A 15,039-nucleotide genomic window follows, 5' to 3' on the forward strand; every position below is an offset into this window, starting at 1 on the left:
TGCATAACTCCCTCGCTCACCGATCACATAACCCTTCCAACCCCCAAGAGAAATTTTTGCTCAAAAATACTCAAGTTAATTTAGAGACTTTTTCGCATTTTACACAAGTCGTAAGTTTACCTTTTTACACAACACAACACAACACAACTTCACCGAAAATAGAAAGAAAGAGAAAAAAAAATCTCTGACACGTTGAAAATCTGATTTAATTAAATGCACTTTGACTTGGTGCCACGCAGTCTTCAAAGAACATTTGAACAGTTTTCATACTTTTTCCCTTAAAAAATATCGGGCTGAAATGAATGTCATCAAATAAAACTATTAAACCGCTACTGCAGAGACGTAAAAACCGTCCAGAAACAAAACCTTCTTTTTTGTTTAATATCCTGGAAACAGTAGCCGATAACTTGTCAGCTCTAATTGAATTTACTCCCATATAAAAAACAAAAGTGTTAAGTTACCATTTGTTACTAAAGATAGCAAACATCTCGTGGGAAAGAGTGATGACGATTCGTCCGCTCTAATTGAATTTACTCCTTTGTGAAAAACAAGAGTGTCACATTACACTTTGCAACTAAAAACCAAAAATGTCTCGTTATATTTGCATGCAACAAGAACAAAACAATTGTTACCCGCACTTACTATTGTAAACGTTAGAACTGTTTCAAATCTAAAGTCTCGTCCCCTCTAAAGCAAGTCCTAAGAACTAGACGCGACGATTCGTGACCTCTAATTGAATTTACTCCTTGTGAAAAACAAAAGTATCAAGTTACCTTTGTAACTAAAAATAAAAATATCTCGTTGCATTTGCATACTACTAACTCACGAACTGTTTCAAACCTCAAGGCTCATCTCGTTCATTTAACTAAAATCCTCAGCCTAACCCACAGAAAATGTCGAAGTAAACCCAATATATGAATACTTCCTCCTCTTTTATAGAAGAATAAATATGGCCGTTCTGAACTCTATCGGGATCAAATCTTCTCACATACCATTTACCTTTACAACAAGAAATTTGATTGGCTGTTTATAGTAGATCCAATCTGATTGGTGTGACATACATACATCTCTCACTCACTCACTTACTCACTCACTCACTCACTCACTCACTCACCCATTGACCCGTCCATAACATACCCGACGCGCCGACTAAGAGGTATTTTTTTTACAAAAAAATAACTCAAAAATAATTGATATTGAAAGCCACCATGCTTAATCAATTGCATCTCAGAACGCGGCACTTCTGGGTGACGAAAACTGCATTGAAATGCGTGACAGAAGTCACCTGTGTTACAAATCAATCATTAACTATGACCTCGTTATAAAGAACATTTTGGTCGTTTCCCCTCAAATTCGTTATATCGAGGTTTTCGATATAACGAACCCTCGATTTAACGAACAAATTTGGCCGGTCCCCAGCGACTTCGTTAAATCGAGGTTCCACTGTATCGATAAATCTAAAACTTCGCGAAACAAAAATATATAGACCTAAGACTTCACGCACTTTTAGATTATTCCTCATTCTTTCATCCACTGCCGAGCCTAACGAGCCATTAAATATATAGAGCCAGGCCTTAACGTATATATATATTATTCCTCGTTCTTTCATCCCCCAGGATCCCCTGCCGAGCCAACCTCGGTTAGCCGAGGTCGCAAACTTCGGCCTGTGGGTATCGAACCTGTAGTGAACTCGACAGGTAGCGAAATTGGCGTAAGCAGACCACGTCTACCACGCATCAATGAATACGAAACTGCTTGACTTTTCTATTCTTTGTTTTATTTTCGAAGCTTAACGTTCTTGCACTTTTGGAGGAATATTCGTTACATGTATATACACCTCTACATAACACAAACTATTTACAAAAGCGCATTTAACAGTGTATTTATCACGACGTTCAGATCAAGTAACGTGAGTAAAGAAAGTGAACTGATTTCCAGGGGTTCATTCAACTTTGATTAGGATCATGTAAAAAATTATGAATTCGTGCAAATGACAGAATGATACCTTGAAAGAGACAAAGATTTTCCAAAGTAACATTACGTGATCTGAAGTGTGACAATGAAAAAAGCCGGAGCCCGTTTCTCTCGGTCCCGAAAAGTTTTCGCACCCGGAAAGCCATAGTAAAATCTCAAACCTTATGATTGCAGAGCTGTTTTATTCACATATTCTTAAGATGAACAGAGGTTCTCTTCATACAAGAAATCTCAGGCGTACACACTTCTCCGTTTTTAGATGCACATGAACTAAAAATGGCTTTACGGACCGGAAAAGTTTCCGGGGCTTTCGAGAAACGGGCCCCAGATTGGAATGCTAGAGTGATTTCACAAAACCCGAAAACAAAAGAACTATCTGGACGTACTGCCGGCCTATGAGGTTTTTGACGGTAATTTGCTTCTACTCCCGGGCTTTTGTAAAATCTTTCAAAGCCGCTTGCACTATGACGCCATTACTACCAGAATTCATATAATTTACTTCCTGGTCACATGCCCCATCAATTTCGACTTTTTTAAAATCAGTTTTTAATTTTGAACATCTATATTTTAATTTGTATCCGTTAGCTCTCATCTTGGTCGGTTTCATTCTTTGTGAAACAATCAGTAATCTTGAACACAGAGCCGAAAGGCTCCTAGGTCAGTGATTGGCTACTTGGCAACCAACTGCTGACCAAGAGGCCTGTAGACTCTATGTACAAGATTGCATAGTCGGTGACAAAAAAGCCAATCCATAAAGAAGCACTCACATGGTTTCCAATAGACCATATTCGTATTCTCGGAATAAGACAGGAACTAGCTGACAACTGAGGCTAATGCGAGGAGTCTTTCCAATGCAAATGACATTAATCTCTTTTTAATGATATTGCTCATAGTTGAGCCTCCATTTCATGCTAGTTCCAGTTCAATACCGAGGGTACAAATATGGCCTATTCTTATCATTCAATCTAACAACAACAGCTAACAAAACATACACTCTACTTCACCCAGCCCATCTTCTCACCATATGATCTATCACGCACTACAATTGCTTTTGGAATTCTCTGACCATACTGACTGCAAGCATTGGGCATTTTCCTGACAGGGGTCGACCAACCAACATAGAATTTTCTTCTCTTGACTGTAATTGTAGTATTGACTGAGTACGCACGGAATACCAACTGCTGCGTTTAAAGTCTAGTGTCTAAAGTAACAACTTTCCCAAACATAATATTGCATATAGCAAGCAGTTGTATAATCCCATTGGAAACGGAGTAATGAAACGCCTCGGTGAACAATGAAATGGTAATTTTACTGACTAAACAACAAGCAAAAGGTGTTTTGAACAAGTCCATTTCAGCATGCAGATATAACAAATACTAATACCGAAGAACTATTTATTTTGGGCTATACCACATAAGGTAAAAAATTACTATGGATCTCACAAAGTTCCTTCCAAATTAAGCAAATTGAACAACCATATTTATCATTGTAAAACAAGCATTACACTTGAATTGGAAAATTCATTAACCATATTGAAAATCCTATTTACCCTTTCCAAACCAAAAACCAATTTACATACAATTATATTGCTCTAAAATTGCATAACACGTCTAAACATAGTTCATATATTGGTGATAAATGAGAACAACTTTTGTAAAAATGCTATGATTTGGAGTCTTCATCACTGGATTTATCTTTAGCAGCACCTTTCTTGAGATTCTCCAAGTATTCCTTTTGGGATTCTGCCAAAACTGCAGCCAGAATGCTTTCATCCTCCCACTCTGAAAAACCTGCAATCACAAAAACAAATAAAATGGTGTTGTCAAAGTAAATGAGTTCGACAAGTGTTCCTATGGCTACTCTATGGTCTAGCTCATGCAAGGTCATTGCCCCTCTTTTTTTAAAAAGCATTATCCTTCGAGATGCAATATTCCAATATTGATTTTTACAGCAAATTTTCGATATCACAACTTTAGATTTAAACAGAGCTCTGACATTTTCCAATACATGCCCCTTATCTGTAATAAACAACAGAACTTTCAATAGACGTTGTTTTCTGCTGACTGAAGAATGAAAGAAGCGGAAAACCTTTTTCTCACACACATCTGGGAATCTGACTGCTGGTGTGCAGAGGGTCATATCACCTCCCACCAACTGACCCTTATAACTAACCACCTGCCTACCCACCCTTATAACAAACCTCCCACCTACCCACCCTTATAATGAACCTCCCACCTACCCACCCTTATGACTTGATAATTTTTGTTTGCTTCTCGAAGCCATTTAGTTCTCTTTTTGTTCTTGTGAAGCTCTTCTGGGCCATTTTTGTTAACAGGTAGAGTTCTTTGCAACATGTGATCCTTGGAGCATCTTTTCCTGTTGGTTGCTTTCTTGACCTATTTTATTTTTTTTTGCAATAAAGATCTGGCTGCATGGCTCCTAGTTGTGTGTGAGATGTAAAAATTAAGAGCAGTGAATTACTACTGTCCCTCCCAAGCTATATCCTGCCATCATTCTTACCATATCCAGTCGGAGGCAAATAGTCGAGGTAGTTTGGCCCTTCAGCACCACCAGTTGCCCCAGGGGGAGAGGGTGGGTTGGATGACTCGGTTGAACATCCTGGTTTGGAATCATAGTAAGTTGTTTTCATGCTACTAACTGTACAAGTGGTTGTTGCATTACTTGCAGCTGGGCACGCTTTAGTTTCAGACGAAGAGGTGCTTGCAAATGTCTCGTGCCGAGGGGAACTGGGTGAATGACGAGGGGACTTGCTAGGAGGGGCACTCTCTGCTGCATCACGATCACGCTCCCTGTGGTGGGGAGATGTAGGACGCTTGGACTCAGTGCATGTTGATGTGCTACTGGTTGCAGTTGGACTGGAGCGAGGCTGCAACACAAAATAGGCACAATAAGGTTATGAAATTAACCAATTTTCCTTGTTACTCCACAACTGCTTTTCTCAATTTTCTCATAGAATTACAACCTTGTGAAAACAAAATTTAGTATACAGGGCTCGAAAAACAACTTGAATTCTTGCCCTTAGGACAAGTATCTCTATCTCTCAAATATTGCTTGCCCTGGGCAAGTCTTGGTTAATTGCTCTTTGACTAATTTAGTCGGCAGACGACTTGCCTGATCCCTTGCACATCAATCAGGCAAGTGAGAATGAAAAGGTACTTGCCCAAAAGGAGAATCTTCTTGTTTCGGATGGCTGGACAGGAATTTTTTCGAGCCCTAAGTATGCACATGATAAACAAGTAGAGCAGACATGGTGTACTTAGGTTAAAATCTGAAAAGAAATCAGAGGAGAGTATTACCAAGGTTCTGGTTCCCCTAGCACGTTTCTCCCTGTCCCTGAGCCATTCCAAATATGATTCTCGTGCTACTGCTTCCTCCATAGCCTCATTTGTTGCTTCCCAATCAGTACAACGAAGTTTATCTGCCAACATTTGCTACATAGCAATATAATATGACAAGAGACAAGTCAGATACATTCAACACTTGGATTGTAAAAATATTTTGCTCAAAGCCTACACATTTGGTCTACTTTTAGTAAAGACGATGTGGATACATTATAAAACTACTTGTAGCTAAATGTAAATAAATTTCTACTTATAATTGCATGTACAGGGTGATTAATGCTTTGTGCAAAATTATGGCCCATCTAGGGCCCAGTCATTCAAAAGATGAATACTGCCATCCACAGAGTGGGTAAACTGATCACCATGCAGTGGATAATAATAACAGTTCAAGACCTAGTATTGACCATTATGCTTTTTGTGCATCTGTTGCTGGTTTGGTTTACATGATAGTCAGGTTTCTATTGTTTTGTCATTGTTGTGCAAAACACAATGCATCCTGGCCAGAACTGGGTCTTCACCGACTATATTTATTTATCTATTGGATTTTAATTTACAGAGTGGATAGTGTTATCTATTCCTTTGAAAAACAGGGGCCTTGTTGCTTATCATTCTCTCCATCTTTTGAGGTAATTTTTACATGGAAGCTCATAATCAATTTGCAAACAACATGACAAATAATTACCTGCTCTATGTGCCAATCCTCTGACTGTTTAAAAGCATCATTAACCAGGGTCCCCTGAGAAAAACAAGATGAAAGATTAAATTTTAAAATAAGCTACCTTATCAATTAGTCAATCATTGGACGCTTTGATACACTTTCCCCTGCAAATAACTTCTTCTTGCCCTGCGTTACAAGCATGGGCATTTCCCATTTGGGTCACAAAAGCCTGTGTTTACTCACACTAGAGCACTGATTCAATATTGTTCACTTGACCAATAATTCCATATTACATTTGATCACACAGTTTAATCTATATGTCCTGTTTCACTTTCTTGAAATAAATCCACGGTCATTTTGTATTGTTTGGGGAAGGGCATAAGGATACACATGTAAACTAATCAGTCATTAGAGCCGAGTGCAAAGCTATACATCAGATGATATACATGGTTAGATCTACTGATAGACTTGTAAGAAATTTCCACTTAAAATTTTTGCCTCTCTACAAGCTTGGACAGAAATGTCACTTAAGACACTTCCAAAATTTCTTTTCACCAAATACTAGCATCTTGTTCATACAACTCCCTCCACCACAAAAAATAGTATTATTTTCATTGAATGTTAAGGAGCAAAAAAAAGAGGGGGGGAGGGGGGGAAGAAGCATTTTCCCACAATATTAAACTACAGTAGTATCTTAATGACCATTATAATTATGTACAAGACAATCACTTATCTCAGCTAATATCACCTAAGACTGCACAAGGAAAGAAGAATGCTTAAGGTTTAGACTATCACAGATCACAATAATTAGACTGTATAATTTGACACCTGTAACTTCTTACTAACCGGGTGTGAGGTCCATATTGTAAGTTGCGGGCCAAGATTTTCCCCCATTGATTTATGGCCCAAGAGCAAAGCTCGTGGGCGATAAATTGAATGGGAAAAAAATGAGGAGCCGTAACTTACAGTACAGACCAAGAGGACGAGGATAGTAAGATATATATTATATCTCTACTGTGTGTCTGACGAATTTGGGAACGATTTCTATTCATGTGGAATGGCTTCAAATTTCTGACGCAAGTCAAAAGCAAAATGAGTCAATTTGAAATTGTTGTTAAGTCATTAGCGCATTTTAATACACAATTTCAGGTAAAAGAAAGTTCTAAACCTTTACTTACTATAAAAGTTCAGAGAACTTGGTGATAAATCACCAAACATTTTCACAACAAAAATAGCTTTTAATTGTAGTGGGCCATACGGTAGAATATGGCCCGCTAAATTGACCAATAACAGTGCACGTAGTAACTGAGAGATCTAATAAGTACTCTTACTGTTCACTCACCCATGGTTTGTACCCAGAAAGTCCTAGTCCCACACCAACAGAAGGCTTGTTTGGATTAAGGACTGCATTGTAGTGCACAGAGTTATGGTAACTTAGGCGGATTGGTTCATAATCAGTCTTGTAGGAACTATGAAAGATGTTGATGGGTTCTGCACAGAGAAGGGAATGACATGAATGACATGAATGACATTAGTGCTACATGTATAATATACATCCAGCTAAATATAACTGCCTTGGAAGATGCTCGACTACCAGTTGTCCCTCTTTCGCTTAGTCCTTTGAGCAAGACCGTAAATAAATCACAAGGAAAAAGGGCTGCATGAAATCCTGGCAGAGAGAAGCATCTGAAAGGAGGGACTACCGACAAAGCTAACGAGTCTTGGAAGATGCAAGCTCTTTCATCCTGACTGATTCAGTTATCATGAATTATCTATCAACTTAACCCTTTACCCCCTAAGGCGAACGGCAGTTTTTCCCAAATCGGCAAATAAAGACACTCTGCCTGTGTACAATATGCCATTTGAAAGCCACTAATCAGCTTATTTAAGAATTGGCATCAGCAGCTATGAAGGAGGTAGACATTTTGAGAGAAATTGCTTTAAAATGGGAAAATGAACGACTTCAAAAATGTATCAATCTTCTACTATATTAGGTACACCCCTAAACTATAGCTTATTTAGCAGCTCTTACGTGTAGTGCATAGCTTGATATGAAACAAGTCTTGCATTCCATTTGCATCCCGAAAAAGGAACTAAAAACTTCTGGGGGTGGTCAACCATGTCTTGGATGGGAGGGAGTCAAAATTTTATGACTTCAATGAGCAGATCTTCACAAGACAATTTTCATGGCAAAAATTCATAGAAATCTATCAAATACTCACAAAGTTATGACCTTGTGTGCCAATTTGCACTCTTAGGGGGTAAAGGGTTAAGCTGACAAAGAGAAATTTACCACAGTAGCAGGTTTTTGAAGCTGACACTTTGTTCTCAGCCTTTCCCCCCTAAACACTAGCTACACGTTATTGTTTCACTAGCCTTCCAATGCAGCAAAACAGGTTCTCCAGAGACTGAGTATGTTGCTAACTAATGTTTTAGGAAATTCTTGAACTTTCATTGTGAATTTTATTCAGACGTGAATTTGTGTTTTTGATTATTTTAGGAGACAAACTCGAAAGGGATAACCTCTTCTGTCTCCTTTTCACCTTTCATTTAATTTCATTTGAATTTGAATTGTGAATAAACAGTTATGTTATGTTATGTTATGTTGTGTTATGCTAACTCAAGTACAGTGAAAGAGGATGCTCTTTCGCCTGCAATTTTGCAATATTTCAATAATGATTAGAAATTTGCCTGAAAACTTGTAAATAATTATTCAGTTCAATTTTCTCATGCAAGTTGCCAAGCTCTGCCCCTGGTTTCAAGTTTTGCAATTCAAAATTTGCTCTGGAAATTACACAGTTTGACAATGTGATCTCAACCTGTTACTAATTTCTTGCATTTTGTTGATAATCACATTGGCAAAGACAAAGAAGTGGTGCAACTTCATCTCTCTTTGCGAATTCAAAGAACGCTGAAGATGTGAATCATAGCATGTGTTCCTGGGGCAACTTAACAATATGGTAATTTTTAAGTAGTTCAAACCCACCTGTACTATATTGATAGACTTCAATTGTCCTGTTATACATCTCACACATGGCCTGCATTTCAATGTGGTTTCCGTGGCAGTGATTTTCACGCTTACGCTTGATATAGCTGTTAAAGTCTTCAGTAACATACTGTGAGAAGTAGTCTGCATTCTTCAGCTAGAAAATAAAAAAACAAATAATATACAGTCGAAACTCCGCTAACCGCACCCCTACCTCGCCATAATGGCCATCTCTCAACAACAGCCACTTTCCTCTGTCCCCAAGGTGGCCAGTGTGGAGAGGTTTGACTGTATCCATGTATAACACAAGGTGAGGGCAGAGTCTGCATTTGAGACTAGCTAATGATCTTAAGAGTATTTCTCCTCCCCCCTGGATGGGATGCTTGTCCATCTCAGGTTACGTGCCCTCCCCCACAGTTTTTAACTCATTTTATTATATCTCTCAGTTAGTACGTGCGCTGTGATTGGTCAATTTAGCCGGCCTACTCTCCTGTATGGCTCACTAACTAAAGTTGGTTTTGTTGCTAAACTGTTACGTGATTTATCGCTAAGTGCTCTTAGCTTTTATAGCAAGTGAAAGTTTAAAACTTTCTTATACTCTAAATTATGTAATAAAGAGTGCTAACGGCTTAAAAACAGTTTCAAACTGACTCGTTTTGCTTTCGAGCTAGGTCAGAAATTTGAAGCATCTCCGATTCCATGTGAATACAAATAGTTTCCGAACCTGTCAGGGACACAGTAAAGATATGATAAATATCTTACTAACCTCGTTTTCTTGGTCCGTACTGTAAGTTATGGATCCTCGTTTTTTCCCATTCAATTTATGACCCGCGTGCTTTGCGCTTGGGCCTTAAATCGAAGGGGAAAAGACTCAATCCGTAACTTACAGTACGGACCTCGAACTTGGTTAGTAAGAGGTATGTATTTTTATTGTATTTTCTAGTTTATTGTATTTTTACTGTATTTGTATTGTTCACTGAAAACCCATTTTTGGGAGTGTGCAATAAAGTTTCATTCCTTCACTCATTAAATTGCCAGTACCTCCACCTAGTAGGTGGAATGAGACCTGCGTAGTGATACCAAAGTATCTTGCTCAAGAATGAAAGCCCCCTGTTTGAACTCAAACTGCTTGATGCACTACCCATTTGGACCAGCAACTCCCTACATACATACATATACAGTCAAACCTCGAGTATCCACACTCGTTGCGACTAGTCCGGATAATCAAAAATATGAATCTTAATGAAGAACAAAACTGTTTAAATAAAGCAACATTTAATTGTGAAACAACACTTTTACAAATCGTTTGGAAAACGATATGGTCTACTGTACATCTTGAACCACTCAACTCTGAGCCAATCAAAACTCATTTGAGTGTTTTTCATTAGTTATGACACATGTGAGCGCTGCTTTTGCTCTTTAAAAGCAAAACAGCCTCGCTTTTGACTGCACTTTTCAATGCTATAGTTTTAAAACTAGTAGTAATTGTAGATTAAAGAGTACCTTCGAGTTTTGGTAGGCTTGGTATGTTAAAAAAAAATTCTAGGGGCAGCATTTTGTGCCTGAGCTGTTAGGTAGGCATAAAATTGAACTCCCTTCAGCAGGGGCAAAAACAAATGAATTGACTGGAAAGCACGTGCATACAAGAGGGTTTGCTCTCGTTTATACAAGTATTGTGTAATATTAGTTACGACTGGTCAGTAAAAAACAGGGACTGCAGTCGGGAGGCTGCATTTAGTCTGCAGTCCCCATTTTATACCTGAGTCTGCAGGCGTTTTATGCCCAGTCCGTAATGCTGAGTCTACGTTTTATATAAGTCTGTGTTTTATACCCAGTCCGTAGTCCGTAGTCTGCAGTCCGCAGTGCGTGTTTTACACTGACAGCGTAAATCGACACCAACCATGTTTGTTCCGTTGGTACACCAGACGACATGCTTTTATTGCCAAAACTAGGACAATTATTTTGTTTACAAACATGACTTTGAATTGCCTTGGCTTTGGGGTAACAGCTATTGGGCATTTTCACTTCCAAAACAATGAAAGAGAGGACATGTTGGTGTACCAAAGCAACCCTTTATTCATGACAAAATTGGGACTAGAGAAAAATTCCGGATAATCGAGAAATCCAGATAATCGAGGTCTGGAGAAATGAGGTTCAACTGTACCTGTAATCAGAGGTTTCACAAGTTGATTGTTGTGCTACTGACAGAAAGCTCTAAAGGGCAAGATCTAAGAAGAGTAGATGTTGTAAGAGAGAAGTAGGGTCTATTTAAGGTATCTTTCCCAAGAACATAACTCAATGACCCCACACATAAAATAAGGTCTGACCTTGAAAACAAACTACAACAAAAGGACATGGAAGTCGGCTCAATGATCAATGTACTCTACGTACCATGTAATCCATACAGTGTCTTCTAACTTCTGAATGCATCTCTTGATCACCATATACCTGATCAGCTGAAAACAGAATGTAAGTATTGTGTCCTTAGCTGTCGAAAACCAAATAGGTTTTCCTTCTTTAAGTCACTTATCATTTACCAAAAGGTAGAATTTAAAACCCTAATGAGCAGGGCAACTTTGACCAGCTTGGAAGAATTTCAAAACCAAAGTTCCATTGTAACGACTGCCAAACACTAAGTAACTACCATTTATACATTGCGAATGCAGCTTACATGGCTTGGAAAGAAAGAGCCTTGAATGACCTTCTAAAATATTACCTAGCCCTCTCCCTCCCTTAAAAAAATATGCACCTTTAATCTGAGATAAAGTTCCCTACTTATTTTGTATTTTATGCCAATTACAATGTTCAGGGTTCAACATTTCCAGTTATTTTCTTTTGCTTGCTAAAAACACAATAATGATAAGAAACTTGTCTTGGGAAAAGTCTGTACAAATTAAAGTGCTTGCTGTTTTCACAGAAATGTTTGCACTGCTGGTATCAATCGACTACCACAAGTTGGTCCACAGTTGGTCCAGAATTGAGAATACAGATGCTACTTCCATTTGGAGTGGACCCAGGGAGAAAGGATCAGGGTTTTCAAAATAAGTCGGTGCCTGAAGTAAGTCACCGGCTACTTTAAACATTTGCACTGGGTACTTTTTGTCACAAAGTAAATACTGTTTATTAATGCTCAGTTTTGTTTCACCCACAAAATCACGATCTGATCTTTCTGAGGAAATACATGAACAGGTGAAAAAATCAGACTATGCTGCCTTTTATGCAGTTGCCTCCTACAAATCACTAGTGTGTGCTTGAAATGCACCAGCATGCATCTAAACACAAACTTTTCAAACTTTTTCAGGATCAGCAACCCATCCCTGGTCCCATGCAGGAAAAGGTAACCAACTCCAGCACTCTTTCACACCTGGCTGCCTTGATCACAAGCAAGGAGTGCTCTGCCTACTTTACAATTTCCTCCTATTTTATTTCAGTTAGAAAACCCTGAAGGATATAAATGTTGGGAGCAAGGTTGGATTTACTGACACATGCAGCTGACTGGTAGATGTTAAACATTGTAACCGGCATAGTGGCAAGTGGCAGTGTTAAAGAAATGTTGCACCCTGTGCCACCGTTCATTTGATGACTGTACAAATAAGTTTGTTTCTAGCAGTTAGATATTTAGAGAGTTTTATTGCGCAGTGTTGCTACATGAATGTATGTGCACCTAGATAATTTTTTCAGACAACAAGCATAAACTCAACCAATTTTGATAAGAGAAATTCCCTGCCAACAATAAGCCATACTAGAAATCACCTCTCCAAAATTCAGCCTCGTCAAATAAACTGTTCAAGCAAAAAACAATAACCCCAAAAATATAGGTGCAATTGGAATTTAACAGCATACTGAAACTTGAGAGGAGGAAATAAAACTTCTTCAGTAATATGCCATTTTGTCAATATTTACTGCACACAACTAAAAACCTGATTTTTTAACATTTTTCTTTACAAGATTGTTCATCTAGCCCTCATATTTTAGTAAATAAAGTAATAAAAGGTTGTTTGAACCAATTTGGTCTTCAAAGGTATCCTCGTCAAGTTCATACATTTAAACAAGAAACAAAGACTAAGGAAATATTAAACAGGTTCTCTCAGCTGCAGTGCTAAATGTAGGGAAAAATGCAAACATAATTTTTAAGTTGACTGTAGGGCTAAAAGGCTAAATAGAAAAGTCAAGCAGGTACTATATTTAGCCACGAGTAGGTACCTTGCACATGTGATATGCAGTCTTCTACAATTCCTGATTCTTGGTGAGCCAAGGGAGGCTTTAAATTACTTTCAATTTTTCTGCCGTTTGAAGAAACTTGATATAATCGAAACAAATGCCCTTCGTACTCAAACGTGTCGACAAAACAACTTCTTAAACTTGCTTAAATGCAGGACTATTATATCAGATATGCGAACAAGCTGTTATACGCTGCATGTACAATGGCTTACAAGCAGAAAGGTACGTGAAGGAAAGATGATATTTTCTCCTCTTCCCCATTGTATTAACACAAACAATTCTGAAAAAATGAAAAAAAAAAAAAGAGAAAAAAGAAAAAAAAACCAACAAAACTCCAAGGGTGGAGGAAAGTGTTGGAGCTTTGTATCATGACGTGAGATGATTAATATAGGGAGAGTTTTTAAATAATTACGTACCGACCGCCCGAAATAAACAAGCACCATCTTGTGCCATTTTCTTGATTACAAAACCTTTCTTTTCCTTTAAAGCCTGCTCAAACTGTCTCTCCACCTTTATGGAATGAAAACAAAACATAAGACTCAGCGTCAATACACGAGTATTTTTCCCCCAGAGAGATAAAAATGACGACGGCACGAACCTCCTCAGACGACAGAGGTTGTTCTTGAGTACAATCGTGTTCATCGGAGCTGTTGTATCCTGTCTCTTCGTTGTGCCGTTCATGGTATTTATGGCGATGAGGAGGGCTTCTGTGTCGCCTTTTAGAGCTACTAGAAGCTACATCGGCCGCCTCTCTGCTCTCAAAACTATTTCCAAGGTACTGTTCTTCGCTGAGACCTGAGTACTCTTCGCTCGAGCGATTTCTTTCTGTAACGCTGGTCGACGACGACCAAGGCGAATTTCCACGTATTCGCGCTCTGTTGTCGCTGTTTGAAGTCGTATCAGTTTTCTTTGATTCCGAATGTTTCTTCTTTGGTAAAATAGTCATGATAGAGCAATAAAAAAATGGCTAAAACAAAGAAAACACCACAAGAATCCAAAACCCTTTCAGTGTTGTTAGAATTAGAAAGTTCTGTGATCAGCGGTGTGACGTCACCAAATGATATATGCGCGGAGGAAATGCGCATGAAAATCTGGTACCCAACATGGCGCGGCCGCGGCGCCGTTCTGGAATTAAGCCGGATGGATGCCATTGGGCACAGCGCGTCTCCAGGAAACTTCGCTATAAATTCAGTCACAACATCACTAAGCTACTAACTTACAGATTCCTTGGGGTCTATATAGATACCAAAAAAAGCAAGCAGATACAAAGAGGGGGTTTTATGCTGAAAGGGTAAAGGGATATTTTTTGGACTAACGGGTGTCTGCACTGTATTGCAGGAACAATTTTGAGAAAAAATTTAAAGTCTTCATCAAAAGAAGACTATTCAAGTCCCCGTGGAATGTCTCCTAGACACGGGTGGGGGGGGGGGGGGAGGGGAGGGGAGGGTATGACCACAGAACTGCCAAGGTAATAGTGTGTTTCAGTAAGTGGTTGCATTGACTCTTCCAGGTTCTTCTGTAGCTGCCTGTACTCTTCGTGAGAGGAAACTATGACCTTAGTTAGCTAGTTTTCAACACGCCATGCCAAAATGGAACTTGGAAATTTTAGCTCAACTGTTGTGCTATTTTAGGCTAATTAACAACTAGAGTAGTCCAACGGAGACCAGAAGGTAGAAGAGCTGTAGGAAGACCTAGAAAGACCTGGAGGAGGACAGTAGAGGAAGAGGGGCGCCAGGCTGCGTGGAATGACATGAACACCGTGAGAATGGTAGCCAGGGAGAGGGCACAGTGGAAACAGAATGTTATGGCCTTATGCGCCTATTGGCATAAAGAGCAGT

At 38.9% G+C, this 15,039-nt stretch overlaps 1 protein-coding gene across 1 annotated transcript; it reads right to left on the minus strand.

The window, feature by feature from the left end:
- Positions 1 to 1,755: 1,755 nt before the first annotated feature.
- Positions 1,756 to 14,236, minus strand: LOC110055876 (OTU domain-containing protein 5-A-like). Its single transcript, XM_020762298.2, has 9 exons — positions 13,800 to 14,236; positions 13,618 to 13,711; positions 11,372 to 11,436; positions 8,981 to 9,137; positions 7,337 to 7,485; positions 6,019 to 6,072; positions 5,292 to 5,426; positions 4,495 to 4,861; positions 1,756 to 3,764 (listed from the first exon to the last, which is right to left on the minus strand). Exons 1-9 carry the CDS (start codon positions 14,145 to 14,147, stop codon positions 3,637 to 3,639), a joined length of 1,497 nt encoding a protein of 498 aa, XP_020617957.1. The 5' UTR covers positions 14,148 to 14,236; the 3' UTR covers positions 1,756 to 3,636.
- Positions 14,237 to 15,039: the final 803 nt, after the last annotated feature.

The sequence above is a fragment of the Orbicella faveolata genome, unplaced genomic scaffold (assembly GCF_042242905.1).
Source record: "Orbicella faveolata isolate gen_17 unplaced genomic scaffold, um_ofav_v1 contig_48, whole genome shotgun sequence".
Classification (NCBI taxonomy): Eukaryota; Metazoa; Cnidaria; class Anthozoa; order Scleractinia; family Merulinidae; genus Orbicella; species Orbicella faveolata.

What these genes read in the sequence shown, in the direction of transcription:
- LOC110055876 (XM_020762298.2), bottom strand. Translation starts at nt 14,147, where the DNA reads ATGACTATTTTACCAAAGAAGAAACATTCGGAATCAAAGAAAACTGAT. An exon ending in AGTCTATCAATATAGTACAG is followed by an intron (nt 7,486 to 8,980) that starts GTGGGTTTGAAC and finishes TTCTCTGTGCAG; the next exon opens with AACCCATCAACATCTTTCAT. An exon ending in AGGATTGGCACATAGAGCAG is followed by an intron (nt 5,427 to 6,018) that starts GTAATTATTTGT and finishes ATTGCTATGTAG; the next exon opens with CAAATGTTGGCAGATAAACT.